Source organism: Narcine bancroftii, chromosome 5, assembly GCF_036971445.1.
Source record: "Narcine bancroftii isolate sNarBan1 chromosome 5, sNarBan1.hap1, whole genome shotgun sequence".
Classification (NCBI taxonomy): domain Eukaryota; kingdom Metazoa; phylum Chordata; class Chondrichthyes; order Torpediniformes; family Narcinidae; genus Narcine; species Narcine bancroftii.
The window spans coordinates 120,849,252-120,864,211 of record NC_091473.1 but is presented as its reverse complement, the minus strand read 5'-3'; the positions used below and the strand labels follow the sequence as shown (position 1 = coordinate 120,864,211).

The 14,960-nt window shown below is 39.6% G+C and overlaps 1 protein-coding gene and 1 non-coding gene across 5 annotated transcripts in view; one reads left to right on the top strand and one right to left on the bottom strand.

Moving 5' to 3' along the window:
- Positions 1-14,960, bottom strand: part of LOC138763929 (vitamin D3 hydroxylase-associated protein-like) — an 81,524-nt gene that overhangs the window by 55,068 nt on the left and 11,496 nt on the right. For all 4 annotated transcript variants that reach the window (XM_069938931.1, XM_069938933.1, XM_069938932.1 and 1 more), the window contains exons 3-4: positions 9,655-9,771; positions 8,167-8,307 (exon numbers count right to left, since the gene is read on the bottom strand). In XM_069938931.1, the coding sequence (XP_069795032.1) occupies positions 8,167-8,307; positions 9,655-9,771 (258 nt within the window). The remainder of the gene's footprint in view (positions 1-8,166; positions 8,308-9,654; positions 9,772-14,960) is intronic.
- On the top strand, positions 12,895-13,001 carry LOC138765588 (U6 spliceosomal RNA). The gene has a single exon (XR_011358584.1). It is a non-coding gene; the product is annotated as a U6 spliceosomal RNA (small nuclear RNA).

Here is a 14,960-nt window from a genome sequence, read left to right as displayed (position 1 = left end):
AGACTCACAATGAAGCTGACCAAATTTCAAATTCAATTTGTCATGATTGCGTTGGCGGTGGCCAGAAAATGCAAAGCAGTTGCTTGGAAGTCCGACTCCTATTGAGTATTGAACGTTGGAACACAGAAATGCAGAGCTGTGCACACCTGGAGAAAATTACCCACAACCTAAGGAAACAATATGGTACTTTCTTGAAGGTCTACTTGAACTACATCAGGCGTGATTGTAGTGTCTCATCGCCCTGCCCTGCCCTTCCCTCTTAACTTGCCCCTCCATTGTTGAGGGAATGGAGGGGCTCCATCCTATTCTAACCAGGGAAAGTTGAGGAAAAAGGAAGTCAGCCTATGCACTGGCTGCCGTGATGCGACAAGCCCATAGATCCCCAAATATAAGTTTCAAATATTTGATGTGAGTGTTTTGGTTATTGTATGTAAGTGTAATTAGTTGAGTGTTAAGTGTTCAATGTTGGAGGGGGAGGGAAGTGGAGGAAGGGGAAAAAAAGAAACACTTAAACTCCGTGAGAAGATTGTATGGAATTAACAGATACGAAATGTAAATAATGTTGATATTGTTGATAATGATATTGACAATTGTTGGAGCTTCACTGGAAAATTATAAATATATTCAAGATAGGACTAAAATAAAGAAGGGTACAGCATGTATGTGAATGTATTTAGGTGAGTAGGGGTTGCCCAGGTCCAACCCCACCTTCTCAACTTTCCCTCCCAGATCCAGTGGCATGGTGAGGTCCAAGAAGGCTGAGGGAACTTCTGTTTCAGTGAATGGCCAAACCAAACTTCGATGCAAGGGATGCCCTTTCCGCGGTTCACGGCACGCATTTGCTAGATGGCTGTTGACCATATGGGAGGGTTCATCCGCCCTTTGACATATCTTGTTTTTCATCCTGCAGGGTGTCTAGCCACCCTCTATACCAGGCAAGCCTGGTGGGGGAGCTGGTTTAGTTGCCGACCACCAACCATGCAACAGATAGTACTGGGTTACATGGTAACAGTAGCACTCAGACGAGTGACCTGACATGCACAATAAATAAAAGTGACTTGACTTGAGAAAAGGAAATGTGGTCCTGCAGAAATAAGGGGTTAATCATGAAAGACTGTGTACATTGTGATTGTAGTTAAACACACAAAAAATGCTGGCGGAACAAAGCAGGTCTCGCAACGTCCATAGGAAGTAAAGATATGTAACATACATTTCAGGCCTGAGCTGTTAAAACATTGGTTATATATCTTTATCTTCTATGGATGCTGCGAGACCTGCTTAGTTCCTCCAGTGTTTTTTTTTCCTACAGAAATAAGCTCAGGGACAAAGTTAGTAACTTAAAAAGCAGAACTTCTCATGATTATTACTCACTGGTTGCAGGCAATTCTTGTACTGTGCACAGAAGTTAGCATTAACAAAGTTCACCAGTCTTTGGTGCTTAACAGGCAAATGGTTACCACTCAGGAGGGTTCTTGCTGGTTTTCAGAGAGAGATTCCTTTTCCAGGACATCCACAACGATTCCTTCTCAATCAGTCTTGCTGACGAAACCTGCCCCCTTCAGATTTCTCCAGATGATCCTCTTTCTTTCAGGTCACCTTTCACATCGCCAGTCTTCTCCTTTGACCAGGCAGCCTTCCAAAGTTTGCCAGCTTGTCCCTCTGGAACAGATTTCTGACTCTCTCCTCTCTATTTCACACCCTCCCTCTCTGAGATCAAAACTCTTCTCCTCTGCCTGCAAAGATCACATGCTCTCCCAGGCAAGTTGCAGTCCATACTTTGTTGCCTCCTGCAAAAAGTATTCTGCAAAAGTCCCACAAATATTCTGTGTTTTAAAATGTGTGTGTGCAAGCTGGTTTAACAATTCCTCCCAAACCACCTCTCAATACTCTGTCAAAACCTAACACCACTCTTTTCTTTTTTTTTCGAAATTTATTTATAGTATCTCCATACATTCATTTCAAATTGACTTAGTATAATATTACATAATAGATACTAAATAATTTTCAAATTTTCACCCCCCCCCCCACCTCCCCTAACCCCTTAGGAAACCACCTTGTGGTGGTTAATTCCCAAAAACCCAAATGGGTGTGGTATAAACCACAAGTGGCATATGACTTTTGGGAGCAGAAGTACCACTCCCTCCCCCCCCCACCCCCCCAGGCAGACAAAATACACGTATAAACCGAAAAATCATCATTTCTTATATCCATAAAACCCCGGTCCATCAATTTAACCAATCTTATTCATAAACTCTTTTTTTTGAAAATCCAAACTTGATATTAAATTTTGCACCCTTTCCACCCTCCCAACACTGAGTTAAACATTGTTTACAATCAATAAAAGTTTTTTTAAAATTTTTTTTTCAAGTCTTCCTGAATTTCATCCACTGAATTAAAACACCTCTGAACATCCCAGTTCAACACCGAATCTTCCATTCTTCTCAGTCTCAAGTTGAATTTGTAGCTTACTTTCAAAAAAAAGTTTTTTCAAATCTTTTAAAATTTTCTTGAACATAATTCCTTCGGTCTTGATCTTCTAAAGCATCAATGTTATTCATAAGTTCTTTCTTCTGTGTTTCCCAATTTAATACCAAATTTTCCACTTTGTCAATCTTCTCAATGTTAAGTTGAAATTATTGTTTATTTTCAAGAAAAACTTATTCAAAATTTTTAACTCTTCTTGGACATTGCTCCTTCGACTTTAATTTTATAAATCATCAATCTTGTTCATAGTTTCTTTCTACTGAATTTCCAAATTTAATAATAAAGTTTCCGTTTTTTCCAATTTTCTCAATATTAAACTGATCTTGTTGTTTAGTTTAAAATAAACCTTTTCAAAACTATTAAAATCTGTTTGCAATGTATGCATACTCACAGATAATAAATTCACTCTTCCAATATTCCATCCAAAAAAAATCACTAATAAACCTTATTGCAAGTCAAGGAGTTCCATATATATGTTTATCTTCAGAAAATATTTCAAATATTTCAAATCAACATTCGTCGCCATCTTTCAAAAAGGAGTCCAAAATCAACTTTAATAAGTTCTGTTCTTGAGAAAATTCCAGCACCAACTCCCAGCTCTGTCTGGGCAAATAGGTCAAATTTCTTCCAAAGTCAAAGAATGTAATTTTATTCTGTATTTATAGATAATAAATTCATCCTTCCGATATTCCATCCAAAAAAAATCACTAATAAACTTTAATGTTATCTGGATTTTTAAAACTCACGGGCAACCAATGCCAATTACTGCAATTTATCTTCATAAAACATTTCAAATCAATATTCATCACCATCTTTCAGAGGGGTGTCCAAGGCCAGCTTATCCGACAGTCCAATTAATGAGCTCCGTTCTTAAGAAAATTCCAGCCTTGACTCCGTGGTTCTGTCTGGGCAAGTAGGCCGAGTTTCTTCCAAAGTCGGAGAGTGTAGTTTTGTTCTGTATTTGAACTCTATTTTCCTTAATCTTTATTGCCATTTTAAACATCTTTCAGAGGGGTGTCCAAGGCCAGCTTATCCGACAGTCCAATTAATGAGCTCCGTTCTTAAGAAAATTCCAGCCTTGACTCCGTGGTTCTGTCTGGGCAAGTAGGCCGAGTTTCTTCCAAAGTCGAAGAGCGTAGATTTGTTCTGTATTTGAACTCTATTTTCCTTAATCTTTGTTGCCATTTTAAACATCTTTCAGAGAGGTGTCCAAGGCCAGCTTATCCGACAGTCCAATTAATGAGCTCCGTTCTTAAGAAAATTCCAGCCTTGACTCCGTGGTTCTGTCTGGGCAAGTAGGCCGAGTTTCTTCCAAAGTCGGAGAGTGTAGTTTTGTTCTGTATTTGAACTCTATTTTCCTTAATCTTTGTTGCCATTTTAAACTAAAAACAATTGATAAACAAAACAAAGACTTTTAACAGAAAAGAAATATTCTTAAAACGGGTATTTATATAACTGCCTGGGGGAGACCGGGAATGCACGTCCGCCCCCTACGCCATCTTGCCACGCCCCCACACCACTCTTTTCTTGAACTCATTTATCCCTAATAAATGAGAATTCTCCACATTATGGTCCCTATTACTGCCTGTGTCCTTCTCCTTGGCAAATACCGATGCAAAGTACTAATTTAATGCCTTGCCCACTTTCTCTGACTCGACGCACAAATTCCCTTTGCTGCCCTTGAGTGGTCTTATCCTCTCTCGAGTCATCCTCTTCAGATTTCATATTTATTGTCAGAGTACGTACAAGACATCACATAAAAGCCTGAGATTCTTTTTCCTGTGGGTCAGGCAGAATTACCACTAATTGGTAATGCAAAAGAAAACTCTACACAATGTACACATCTAAACAAATAAGCAAATGTAAAAACAAACTGTGCAGAGAGGAGAACAAAGAAACAAACAATAAAGTCCAAATGTAAGAGTCCTTAAATGAGCCCCTGATTGGGTTTGTCGTTGAGGAGTCTGATGGTGAAGGGGCGGCAGCTGTTCCTGAACCTGGTGGTTCGAGTCTTGTGGCACCTACACCTCTTTCCTGATGGCAACAGCAAGAACAGAGTGTGTGGAGGGTGGTGCGGATCCTTGATAATTGCTGCTGCTATCCGATGGTAGAGAAGGGGCTTGCCTGTGATGTCCTGGGCTGTGTCCACTACCTTTTGCAAGACTTTACGCTTGAAGGTATCGGTGTCCCCATACAATGTGATGCAGCTGATCAGCACCCTTTCCACCACACATTTGTAGAATTTTATCCGGGTTTTTGATATCATATCAAACCTCCACAAATTCTTGAGAAAGTAGAGGCGCTGACATGCTTTCTTCACGATGGTGTTAGTGGGTTGGGTCCAGTTACTGATGGAGATTGTTGAGATGTTCTTACCAAATCTCACTGATTGTGGTCTGCAGGTGGGGAAATCAAGGAGCCAATTACACAGTGGAGTGTTGGGTCTCAGAACTTGGAGTTTGCTGATTAGTTTTGAGGGGATGATGGTGTTAAATGCTGAACTGTAGTTGATAAAGAGTATCCTGATGTATGCATCTTTTCTGTCCAGATGTTCCAGGGATTTTTTATAGAGCCAGTGAGATGACATCTGCCATAGACCTCTTGTTTTTAATATTTAAAATGCTTTGGGATTTTCTTTAATCTTGCTCACCAAGGACATTTTGTGGCTCATTTTGGCCTTCCTAATGCCCTGTTTGAGCTCTTTCCTGAAATTTTGATATTGATTCTAGACTGTTTGGTTGTAGCTTCCTGAACTGCAAATGGAATGTCTCCATAACACCCACAGATCTTGGAATTAAGTACCAATCCAAGCTTTGAGTTCATCTGCCCCTTCGAAGCCACAGCCAGTCCCAGTCAATATTGAGGGAATTTAAGTCTCCCACTACAGCAGCCCTATGCTTTTGCAACTTTCCTTAATCTGTCTACATATCTATTACTCCAACTCTTTGTGCTATTGGGAGGCTTATAGTATAGCCCTATCAAAGTGAGTGCACCTTTCTAATTTCTGATCTGTACCCACACTGTCTCAGTTGTTGATTCAACCATTAGGTCTTCTCTGACTTCAGCTGTGACACACTCCCTGATAAGTAATGCTTCATCCCCAGCTCTTTGACCTCCTTCTCTCTCCCATCTAAAACAACAAAACCCAGGAACCTTGCAGCCTTATCTCTGTAACAGACAGAGATCTTGGAATTAAGTACTGATGCAGGCTCTCAGTCCATCTGCTTTACTCCTTGTATTAAAATAAACGCGCTTCAGCCCCTCACTCTCACTGGGACCATTCATCAATCCTTTCCTGTCCTTCCTTTCAGAATTGCTTGCCCCAGCATCTGCCATCCCTTCAACCTGCTGTTCTGCTGCTCATGTTTCCATCCCCTCCAGTTCAGATGTTGCCCTTGTACAGGTTCCATTTGTCCTGGATCAGAGCCTAATGTTCTAAAAATATGATTCTCTCACTCCTGCACTAACTCCTTCGTCACACGTTAAACTGCATTAACTTTCTGTTTCTTCCCTCACGAATATGTGACATGAGTAATAATCTCAGAGAGGGAGGGTGTGAAATAGAGAGGAGAGAGACAGAAATCCGTTCCAGAGGGACAAGCTGGCAAACTTTGGAAGGCTGCCTGGTCAAAGGAGAAGACTAGCCATGTGAAAGGTGACCTAAAAGAAAGAGGATCTTCTGGAGAAATCTGAAGGGAGCAAGTTTCATCAGCAAGACTGATTGAGAAGGAATCGTTGTGGATGTCCTGGAAAAGGAATCTCTCTCTGAAAACCAGCAAGAACCCTCCTGAGTGGTAACCTGTTAAGCACCAAAGACTGGTGAACTTTGTTAATGCTAACTTCTGTGCACAGTACAAGAATTGCCTGCAACCAGTGAGATTGGACTGTGATCCAAATAACTTTTCTAATCTTAAATATACATTACACACACCTGCACTTAGTATTAGAGGGGGGATTAAGTAGTTGGGTAGGTTAAGTAATAAGTTAAAGTTTAATTCTATTTTCTTGTTCAAATATAATTAAAAACAACTTTTGTTTAAGTAACCCTGTGTTGTGGTGAATATCTATTGCTGCTGGGTTTTGTAGTTCTCTGGACCCCATAACAGGAGCATTAAGGAAACAAGTCTCCTGGCCTAACTGGATGTATTCCAGGTTACTGAAAGATCTTTACATCCACACAAATGACAATAGAGGTTCCAGAGGTTTGGAGAGTGACTAATGCTGTATCTTTGTTCAAGAAGTGAAAAAAGGATAATCCAGGAAATTGTATTTAAGATTGTGAATTCAATCCTATTTTTGTAGACTTGGACGCGACATGTTCTGTACAAGTCTATAGTGGTCTACTATCAAAGGTATTGTCTTTGAGTCATGTTCTGCTCTCTTAAATGCACATCAGAGGCCCAACAGCATTTTTTAGAAGAACATCAGGTGCAATAGAGTGTATCCCCAATTTTCTAACAATATTATTCTCCCTCCTCTCATCAGGGAGAGAGATTAAGAGTGCAAAAGCACACACCACAGGCTTAAAGTTTATTCCCTGCAGCCATTGGGCACTTGAATGAACCCTATCAGACTACCCTTCATCTGCAGGGAGCACACTGCTCTTCCTCTTCATTGTAATCCTATACTCTGCAAATTGTGGTCTTCAATAGCTATATGAATGTTAGAGATATGGTGCTGGTCTGGTTTTGGAAGAACTGTACTAGATATTTTGTGACAAACTTAAAAACTTATTATTCATGAATCATCATTGTTTAAAGAGTCTTGCAGTATCTAGGAATTTGTATAAATTGACAGCCACGTTTGTTACATTACAACAATTGTATATTAACAGACTTCCCTGATTGTATATTATTTTGTAGCATCCTTTGCTTATAAAATGTTCTATATCCTTCTATATTTCATTTTATTTGATGGGAATCTCAATTCAAGGTCTAATGACAAGTCAGAGCTTCTTGCATTATGAAATGTGTATCTGTGGGCATGGCTTCATCTATAATATTTAATAATATGATAAAGTTTCCTCACTGACAAAAGGCAAAGGAGGAAAAACCCAACACCCAATCCCAACCCACCAATTTTCCCCTGCAACCGCTGCAATCGTGTCTGCCTGTCCCGCATCGGACTTGTCAGCCACAAACGAGCCTGCAGCTGACGTGGACTTTTTACCCCCTCCATAAATCTTCGTCCGCGAAGCCAAGCCAAAGAAAGAAAGTTTCCTGAGCCAACTGAACAGCAAGGCTTCTGGTTTATTAAGTTAATGTACATCAATTAAAATGCCAGTAAGAGCATTGCAATCAGTCAGATGCATTGCTGGATTAAGAACAGGGAAAGCAGCTGCCTCTGAGCATAATCCACCGATCACTGAAAAGATATGATTAGGTTTGGCACCGGTGTCCCCATGGGCTTGGCAATGTCAATGTTAAGATGAGTCTTAATTTGTAGATGATGATGACTGGATTCTGCAAAGGGAGTCAATAATATTTGGATAGAAGGGAAAAAATGCTGAGAAACAAAAAATAAATTAGTTCTCTAAATCATTAAATTGGAAGGGTATTTTTTTTACTCTTTCAAAGAACTTTGTGGCTTCTTAAGAATGCAAATCATACATGCAAAGCTCAACAAATTCCAAAGAAACTATAGCGCTTAATAGACGATGCTCTTTCCACAAACGTTTCATACCTTGCAGTTAATGTTTTCCTTGATGCTGATGGGGATCCCATACAGTGGTCCCTTGGGCTCATCTTGTAATTCTGAAAGTCGTGTTTGACATTCTGGAAGAAAGTCTGTGATACAATTGAATTTTTTTGTGGCTTCCAAAGCCTGTAACAAAAGCAATATTAAAACACAAGCTGAGCACCGTGATTATAAATTAGCAATATCAACATGCTGTTTTTAAAAAAAGTCATACATTTGATTAAAATATTACTGACCAAATAAAAGTCTTCTTGCCGTTTTAACACATTTTTAATTCTGCTTATTATTTTTTCAAAATTTATGGGAATGACAATTACTGTGGGGCTTACAGCGTGGTGCAGTGCAGTGACCTGCCTCACATACAGTACCTTCTACATCCTTCTGCAGATCGTGCATAAATTCATGGCCACTCTTTTTTCTTTGAATGTCAAACTGGCACAAAGCTAAATGAAAAGTACAAAAGTAATAAGAGAGGCAACTATGTCGTAAAAAAGAGAGACAAGGAACCCTGCATTAAGCTGACTTTCATCTGCTTTACCTTACATAAATCGCACCAATTTTTACACCCTTCAGACAACATTGGTTGAGCTGACAACATAGTCCTTCCTTGGAGATGCAATCTCACTCACTCTCACTTTTCCAACCATTAGTTGAGAGCAAGTAGTATAGATAGAGATAAAAGGAAAAGGTGCAAGTGGAACAAATAAACAAGGAAGTGACTTTCTGGAAGCAAATATAGTACTAGAGAGGCTAGAATTGCAGATTGTTGGCCCACCCTTTAAAGCAGAGACTGCTCATTATAACTGACAGAATAACACTGACTGGACTTGAATAAAAGAGGGTTTTGGTACATGACATCAATAATTTCCATTGAACCAAGGGGTGTGGAGTGATCTCACATTTTTTCTGCCCCCTTCTTGAAAGAGTTTGTCATAACCATAGCAGAATCTTTCATGGATACCCATTCTGGCTTTGGTTTTGCCATCTCCTCCAGCCTGGGCAGTCAACATTGTAAGTGGAGCAAGTTGCCCTCTATCAGGACGAGAGCACTTGCTTATTATGGCTAACCATGTCTAGTGGGCCAGAAATTCACCTGGGGCTGAGAAGCCACAATCTGTAGCTGGGCTTTTGCAGGCCCGATCCCCTAGAGGTCACCAGCAGCAAAGCCTTAAAAGCCCATGCCTGAGCTAGCCGTAGCAGCCTTCCAAATGCTCAAGCTGCTGACTGGACTAGGAAGAGACTAGTTAAGGAAAGAAGACAATTATGTAATTATTTTGCTGCTCGTTCTGTAAATCTTTTGCAGAACTATTGACATTCACCATCTGTACTCACGTAAGAGATTGAAGGAATATTGTTGCTGTCTGTGGAATCATATAGTCATTGTCAGCTTAGGAGAGACAAAGGGAACATTTAAGGGCATGAAGAAGGGCTCCAAAACACGTGTCCCAAATAGAAACTTGGCTTTCCACTTACTTTCTCCATGTAGGCATGCAGTATGTAACTTGCTGATACATCACTAATTTTTATTGATTTCTGGAGATCACGAAGTGTGAGAAGGTGCTCGTGATCAATTTTTGTTTGAAAGGTATCCTAGAGAGAAAAGAGAATTAATATTGGTTATAGTACAAACAAAACTATCAATAATTTGGAATTGAGTCCTGCACTGTCTGTCAGGAGTTTGTACGTTGTCCCTGTGTCTGCATGAGTTTTCTCCAGGGGCTTTGCCTTCCTCCCATCGTTCAAAATGTACTGGGGGTGCAGGTTAATGGGGTGTAAATTGGGTGGCCCAGACTCGTTGGCTGAAATGGCCCATTACCCTGCTGTACGTCTAAATTAAAATTAAATTAAAAATTTTCCATCAACCTCTTTTATTCTGAAGAGAACTAGTTGTACTGGAACAACATTATAATGGGTATTGAACCATACTGCCAATATTAATATTGTGAAACTTAATCTGAGGGATTCCGCACTAGATCAAAAAGCAAGATTTTGTAAGATGCATAATGTCAGAAAAACTTACTATGTTTGCCAATGTCCATATAAAATGACCACCCCCTCATTGGCAATGCACACTTAATATGATTTAGCATTGATTTGTCCCCATTGAGCTTTCAGTTGTATCCATTTGAAAGAGCAGAAAGGTCCTCGGTGTAACATGCTTAGACATTTGGAGTGGGACCTGAGACCATAACCTTCTGGGTTAAAGGATGAATTGCCATGTTAGCCTGTCAGTTAACTTGTGCTTCAATATTGTAATTTAATAAAGGTTAAAAGTATTGAAAAAGTTCAACTCTGTAAATAGGGAAATGTGTTCATTGTAATTTTAAGATTGATGTTAAAAAATTCTTCTTGCAAAATCTCAGCATTGTGTAATATTAGCTTCCATTGTAGTAGATGCACTGGGCAGCAATGCACCAGCTCAGTGACCTAGATTCAAATCTTTCAGTTCTAGTATCCCTTAATTCATTTCAAGTTCAAAAGACTTATCAAACTTAGTCTTGAACATATTCAATAGCTGTGCAAGCCTAAGATTCTTACTCTCTGTGTGGATAAAAGTGGGGTCCATAGGAAGAATGTGCAACCTAAATGTGGCACTGTAGTTCAAGAAGTCATTTAAGAGTGGGGAGAAAAGAGAAATGTACTGGTAGTCTGCTGACTGATCCATTATGTGAGAAGTGCAAAATTTTTGAAGCGTCATTGCTTTGGGAGTGTCCCAATTTTGGAAGATTTTGGGAAAATATTTTTTAAGATCAAAATAGAACCACTGTTTTGTTCATTTCTTTTTTGTGAACCGGATATACTTGTGTCTGCATCTCAAGAGAAAGTTTTAGCGTTTAGCACGTTGATAGCCAGACGAGCAATTTCGAAATGGAAAGATGAACTCATCTTTGGTTACATGATGTAATGTCATATTTAAGCTTGGAGGAAATAAGATACAACATTATATATAGAAAGTTTCAATTTGAAAAGATGTGGAGCTCATTCATAAAATACTATAATGATTGGCAGAATTAAGAAATTTGGATGTTTTGGTGATTCTCCGTCTAGTTTCTGAAGGTTGCTATTTGACTCATATCTTTAACTTTTTTTTTCCACAAGGTAGATTGAGGGGGTAGATTGAATTTAGGTTTTTATTTTGTTTTTTTTTCTTTTTATTCATTTTTTAGATTATGGTTGTCCTACCTAGATTATATTATCACATTAGACAGATGTTACTCTGTTATGACCAAGACTTACTATATTGTAACTCATTTTGATTCTATCCAGAATTATTTTTAAGACATAATGTTTAATCAACAAATATGTATGGATTTGAATTAAATTTATATTAATTTTGTGATAGGTATATGATATGACATGATTTTTTGTATATACAGGTATTAGTAGACTTTGTATGGAGGAATAATATGTTAAACTCATTAAAAATATTTTAAAAACATTATGACAAAAGATTAGCAGAAAATATAAAAACAGCCAGTAAAAGTTTTTATTATTATATAAAGCATTAAAAGCAAGGGTGGCCAAACCGTGGCTCGTGAGCCATATGCGGCTCTTTGACATATGATATGTGGCTCACAGAGATAAGTTGACTGAGTCAGGAATAGTACAAACTGGAGCTCATGTTGGTAGTTTTAGAGGGTATAGCTTGCGATGGTTCGAGGATGGTTTTCCTTCGGGTACCTCCTGGTGTCCAGGAAGAAGTGCAGAGGCTTGTCTGGGGAGGTGTCGTGCAAGTCTCAGCTAAAAGGCATCTGCAGGACCAAGGTTCAGCATGCACAGGGCATGCACAGGGCCCAGCTCCACATTTTCCCCATAACCCTTAATTCCCCTATGAAGCAAAAATATATTTTATTGTATCTTAAATATGTTTAATAAACCAGCTTCTACTGCTTCCTTGTGCAGAGATTTCCACAGCAAATTAGCCAGGATTTTGAAAATTTTTGGTTGTATATATGTATAATTTTTTATTATTGAAACTAATACAAATTAGCAATTCAAAAACTACATATATGAATATATAATATTATGTATATGTATTTCTTAATATTTATATAAATGTTTTGCAACAAAATATGCTTGTATGAGTAAAAACATGTATGCAATATTTTTTCATGTCTTGCAACTCTCAAACATCTGTGGTTTATTGCATGTGGCTCTTACATTAAGCAAGTTCAGCCATCCCTGCACTAAAGGGTGACTAAGGTGAAGGTTAGTGCCTTGGAAGATGAGATGGGGGAATTGATATTAGATAATGAGGAAATGGCTGAGGCTTTGAATGACAAAATTAAAATTGTTGGCACTGCCGGAGCTGCTGTAATGACAGCGCTGCCGCTGATGCGGAGAGAGGAGCCACAGCGCTCCCGTAGGGTCCAACCACCCAGTCCGACTGCCATCAGCTCTGTAGAGGCTTTAAATGGCTTGTAAATGGAGCTGACGGTAGTTTTATTTAGAAGTTCTGCAACTGCAGGGTCTACACCTAAGGTAGTGGCGAGTATGATTGGCTGCAGCCATGAAGGGTTACAGATTCTGGGGAAGCAATGGACTGGTGCAAGGCACCAGAAAATGAGGCGACAACCCTCGTCTAAGAAGGAAAAGCAGAAGAGATGACCCCCGAGACAGTGACTATGGCGATAGACCAGAGAGGGGTTCTGAGGCTGAAGAACACACAGGTGGTGGGGCTGTTGGCATCGTGAGGTGAGAAACCCATGCAGGGTGCTCGCTTCGGCAACACATATACTAAAATTTGAACGATACAGAGAAGATTAGCATTGCCCCTGCGCAAGGATGACATGCAAATTCATGAAGCATTCCATATTCTATATAAAAATAAACCCATGCAGACTGTGGCCTGCTGGTGACTGTGGTCGAGGTATTCACACTGGGCAGCAAACCACTGAAGACTGGCTCAAGACTGGATGGAATGTATCAGAACTTGGATGTGAGAGGATGCCGAGGGCGCTGAAGGGTTCCTGATCACGTTGGAGGCTTGGATCTGGAACTTGGGCTGCTGATGGTTTGGACTGGACTCTGCTGAAGGCGAATCCATGGACACATGATGGCTACCTCAGTGAATATATTTAAGACAAGGTTGGATAAATGTATGCATAGTAGGGGAATTAAGGGATATGGGGAAAAGGCAGGCAGGTGGAGAATAGCCTATCATCAGATCAGCCATGATCTCACTGAATGGCAGAGCAGGCTTGTTGGGCCTACCCCTGCTCCTGTTTCTTATGTTCTTATAGCACTCTGGGAAAGATCATTCATAAGATTTATAAATCTCTCAGTGAACAAATTTCTCCTTGTCTCAGTCCTAAATGATAATGATAACACTTTTATTGTCAAATATATTGTCCAATGTAAAAAGCACCAGCATTTTTGCTTGCTGCAGACGAAGTTACTTTATATTAAAAAAAAAGTACACATAACTGAATTTAAAAGAGTCAATAAATACAAATGAGAGATAATAAATATTCCGTTATCCTTGTCCAACATAAATGACTTTGCAATAATGTAACATGAAACAACGGATTCTGGTTTTAGAATTACTTACAAGTGAGATGCAGCACTAGATTAGATATGGAAATGAAGGTGTCCACAATACAAATATCAAAACTATTTAAACTTACCCAAGATATTATTTTAGGAAAGGAACATTGGCAAAGAAAATTCTGATGGACAATCAGGAGACAAGAGCCGTGTACAATGAAGAGTCGATAAAAACCAAAACTCAGCCCATCAAGTTAAACAACAGGACGTTGCTGAAGTGATGGAGGGCATATGAGGTACTGCAGAGGTAGGTGGGGAGGAACGGGACCAGGGGAGCCACCAAATCAAGCAGCATGGATGTATCACTCAGTTTTTTCCTGATTTCCCTGCTCCACAGATTTAAATTTGTCATCAAACAATTCACATGTGATTAAAGTGCACATTCCAGATTTTATTCGAGGTTATTTGTATTCATTTTGGTTTCACCATGTAGAAATTACAGCACTTTTTATACATAGCCCCCTCATTTCATGACACCATAAGGTTTGGGACCTAGCAATGGTATGTATATTAAAGTAGTCATGTTTATTACTTTGTTACATATTCCTTGCATGCAATGACTGTGCTTGAAGTCTGTGTTTCATAGACATCACCAGGTGCTGAGCATCTTCTCTGGTGATGCTCTGTCAGGCCTCTACTTCAGCCACCTTCAGCTCCTGCTTGTTTCGGGGGCTTCTCCCCTTCAGCTTTCTCTTCACCATATGGCAGACATGCTCAATTGGATCAGGTGACTGACCTGGCCATTCAAGAATTTTCTTGAAAAACTCCTTTGTTGCTTTAGCAGTATGTTTGGGATCATTGTCTTGATGTAGGATGAAGTGCCGTCCAATGACTTTGGAGGCATTTGCTCGAATTTGCGCAGATGTTTCTATGCACCTCCAAATTCATTTTGCTACAGCCATCAGCAGTTACATCATCAATTAAAATAAATATGCCAACACTTGTGGAAGCTATACATGTCCAGGCCTTCATCATGTTTCATAGATGAGGTGGTATGCTTTGGAACTTGGGCAGTTATTTTACGCCTCCACACTTTGCTCTTGCCATCACTCTGATACAGGTTAATCTTGGTCTCACCTGTCCACAAGACCTTTTTCCTGTATTCTGCAGGTTCTTTTCAATACTTATTGGCAAACTGTAATCTGGCCATCCTGTTTCTGTGGCTAACTAGTGGTTTGCAACTTGCAGTTTACCCTCTGTATTTCTGTTCATGAGGTCTTCTGTGGATAGTA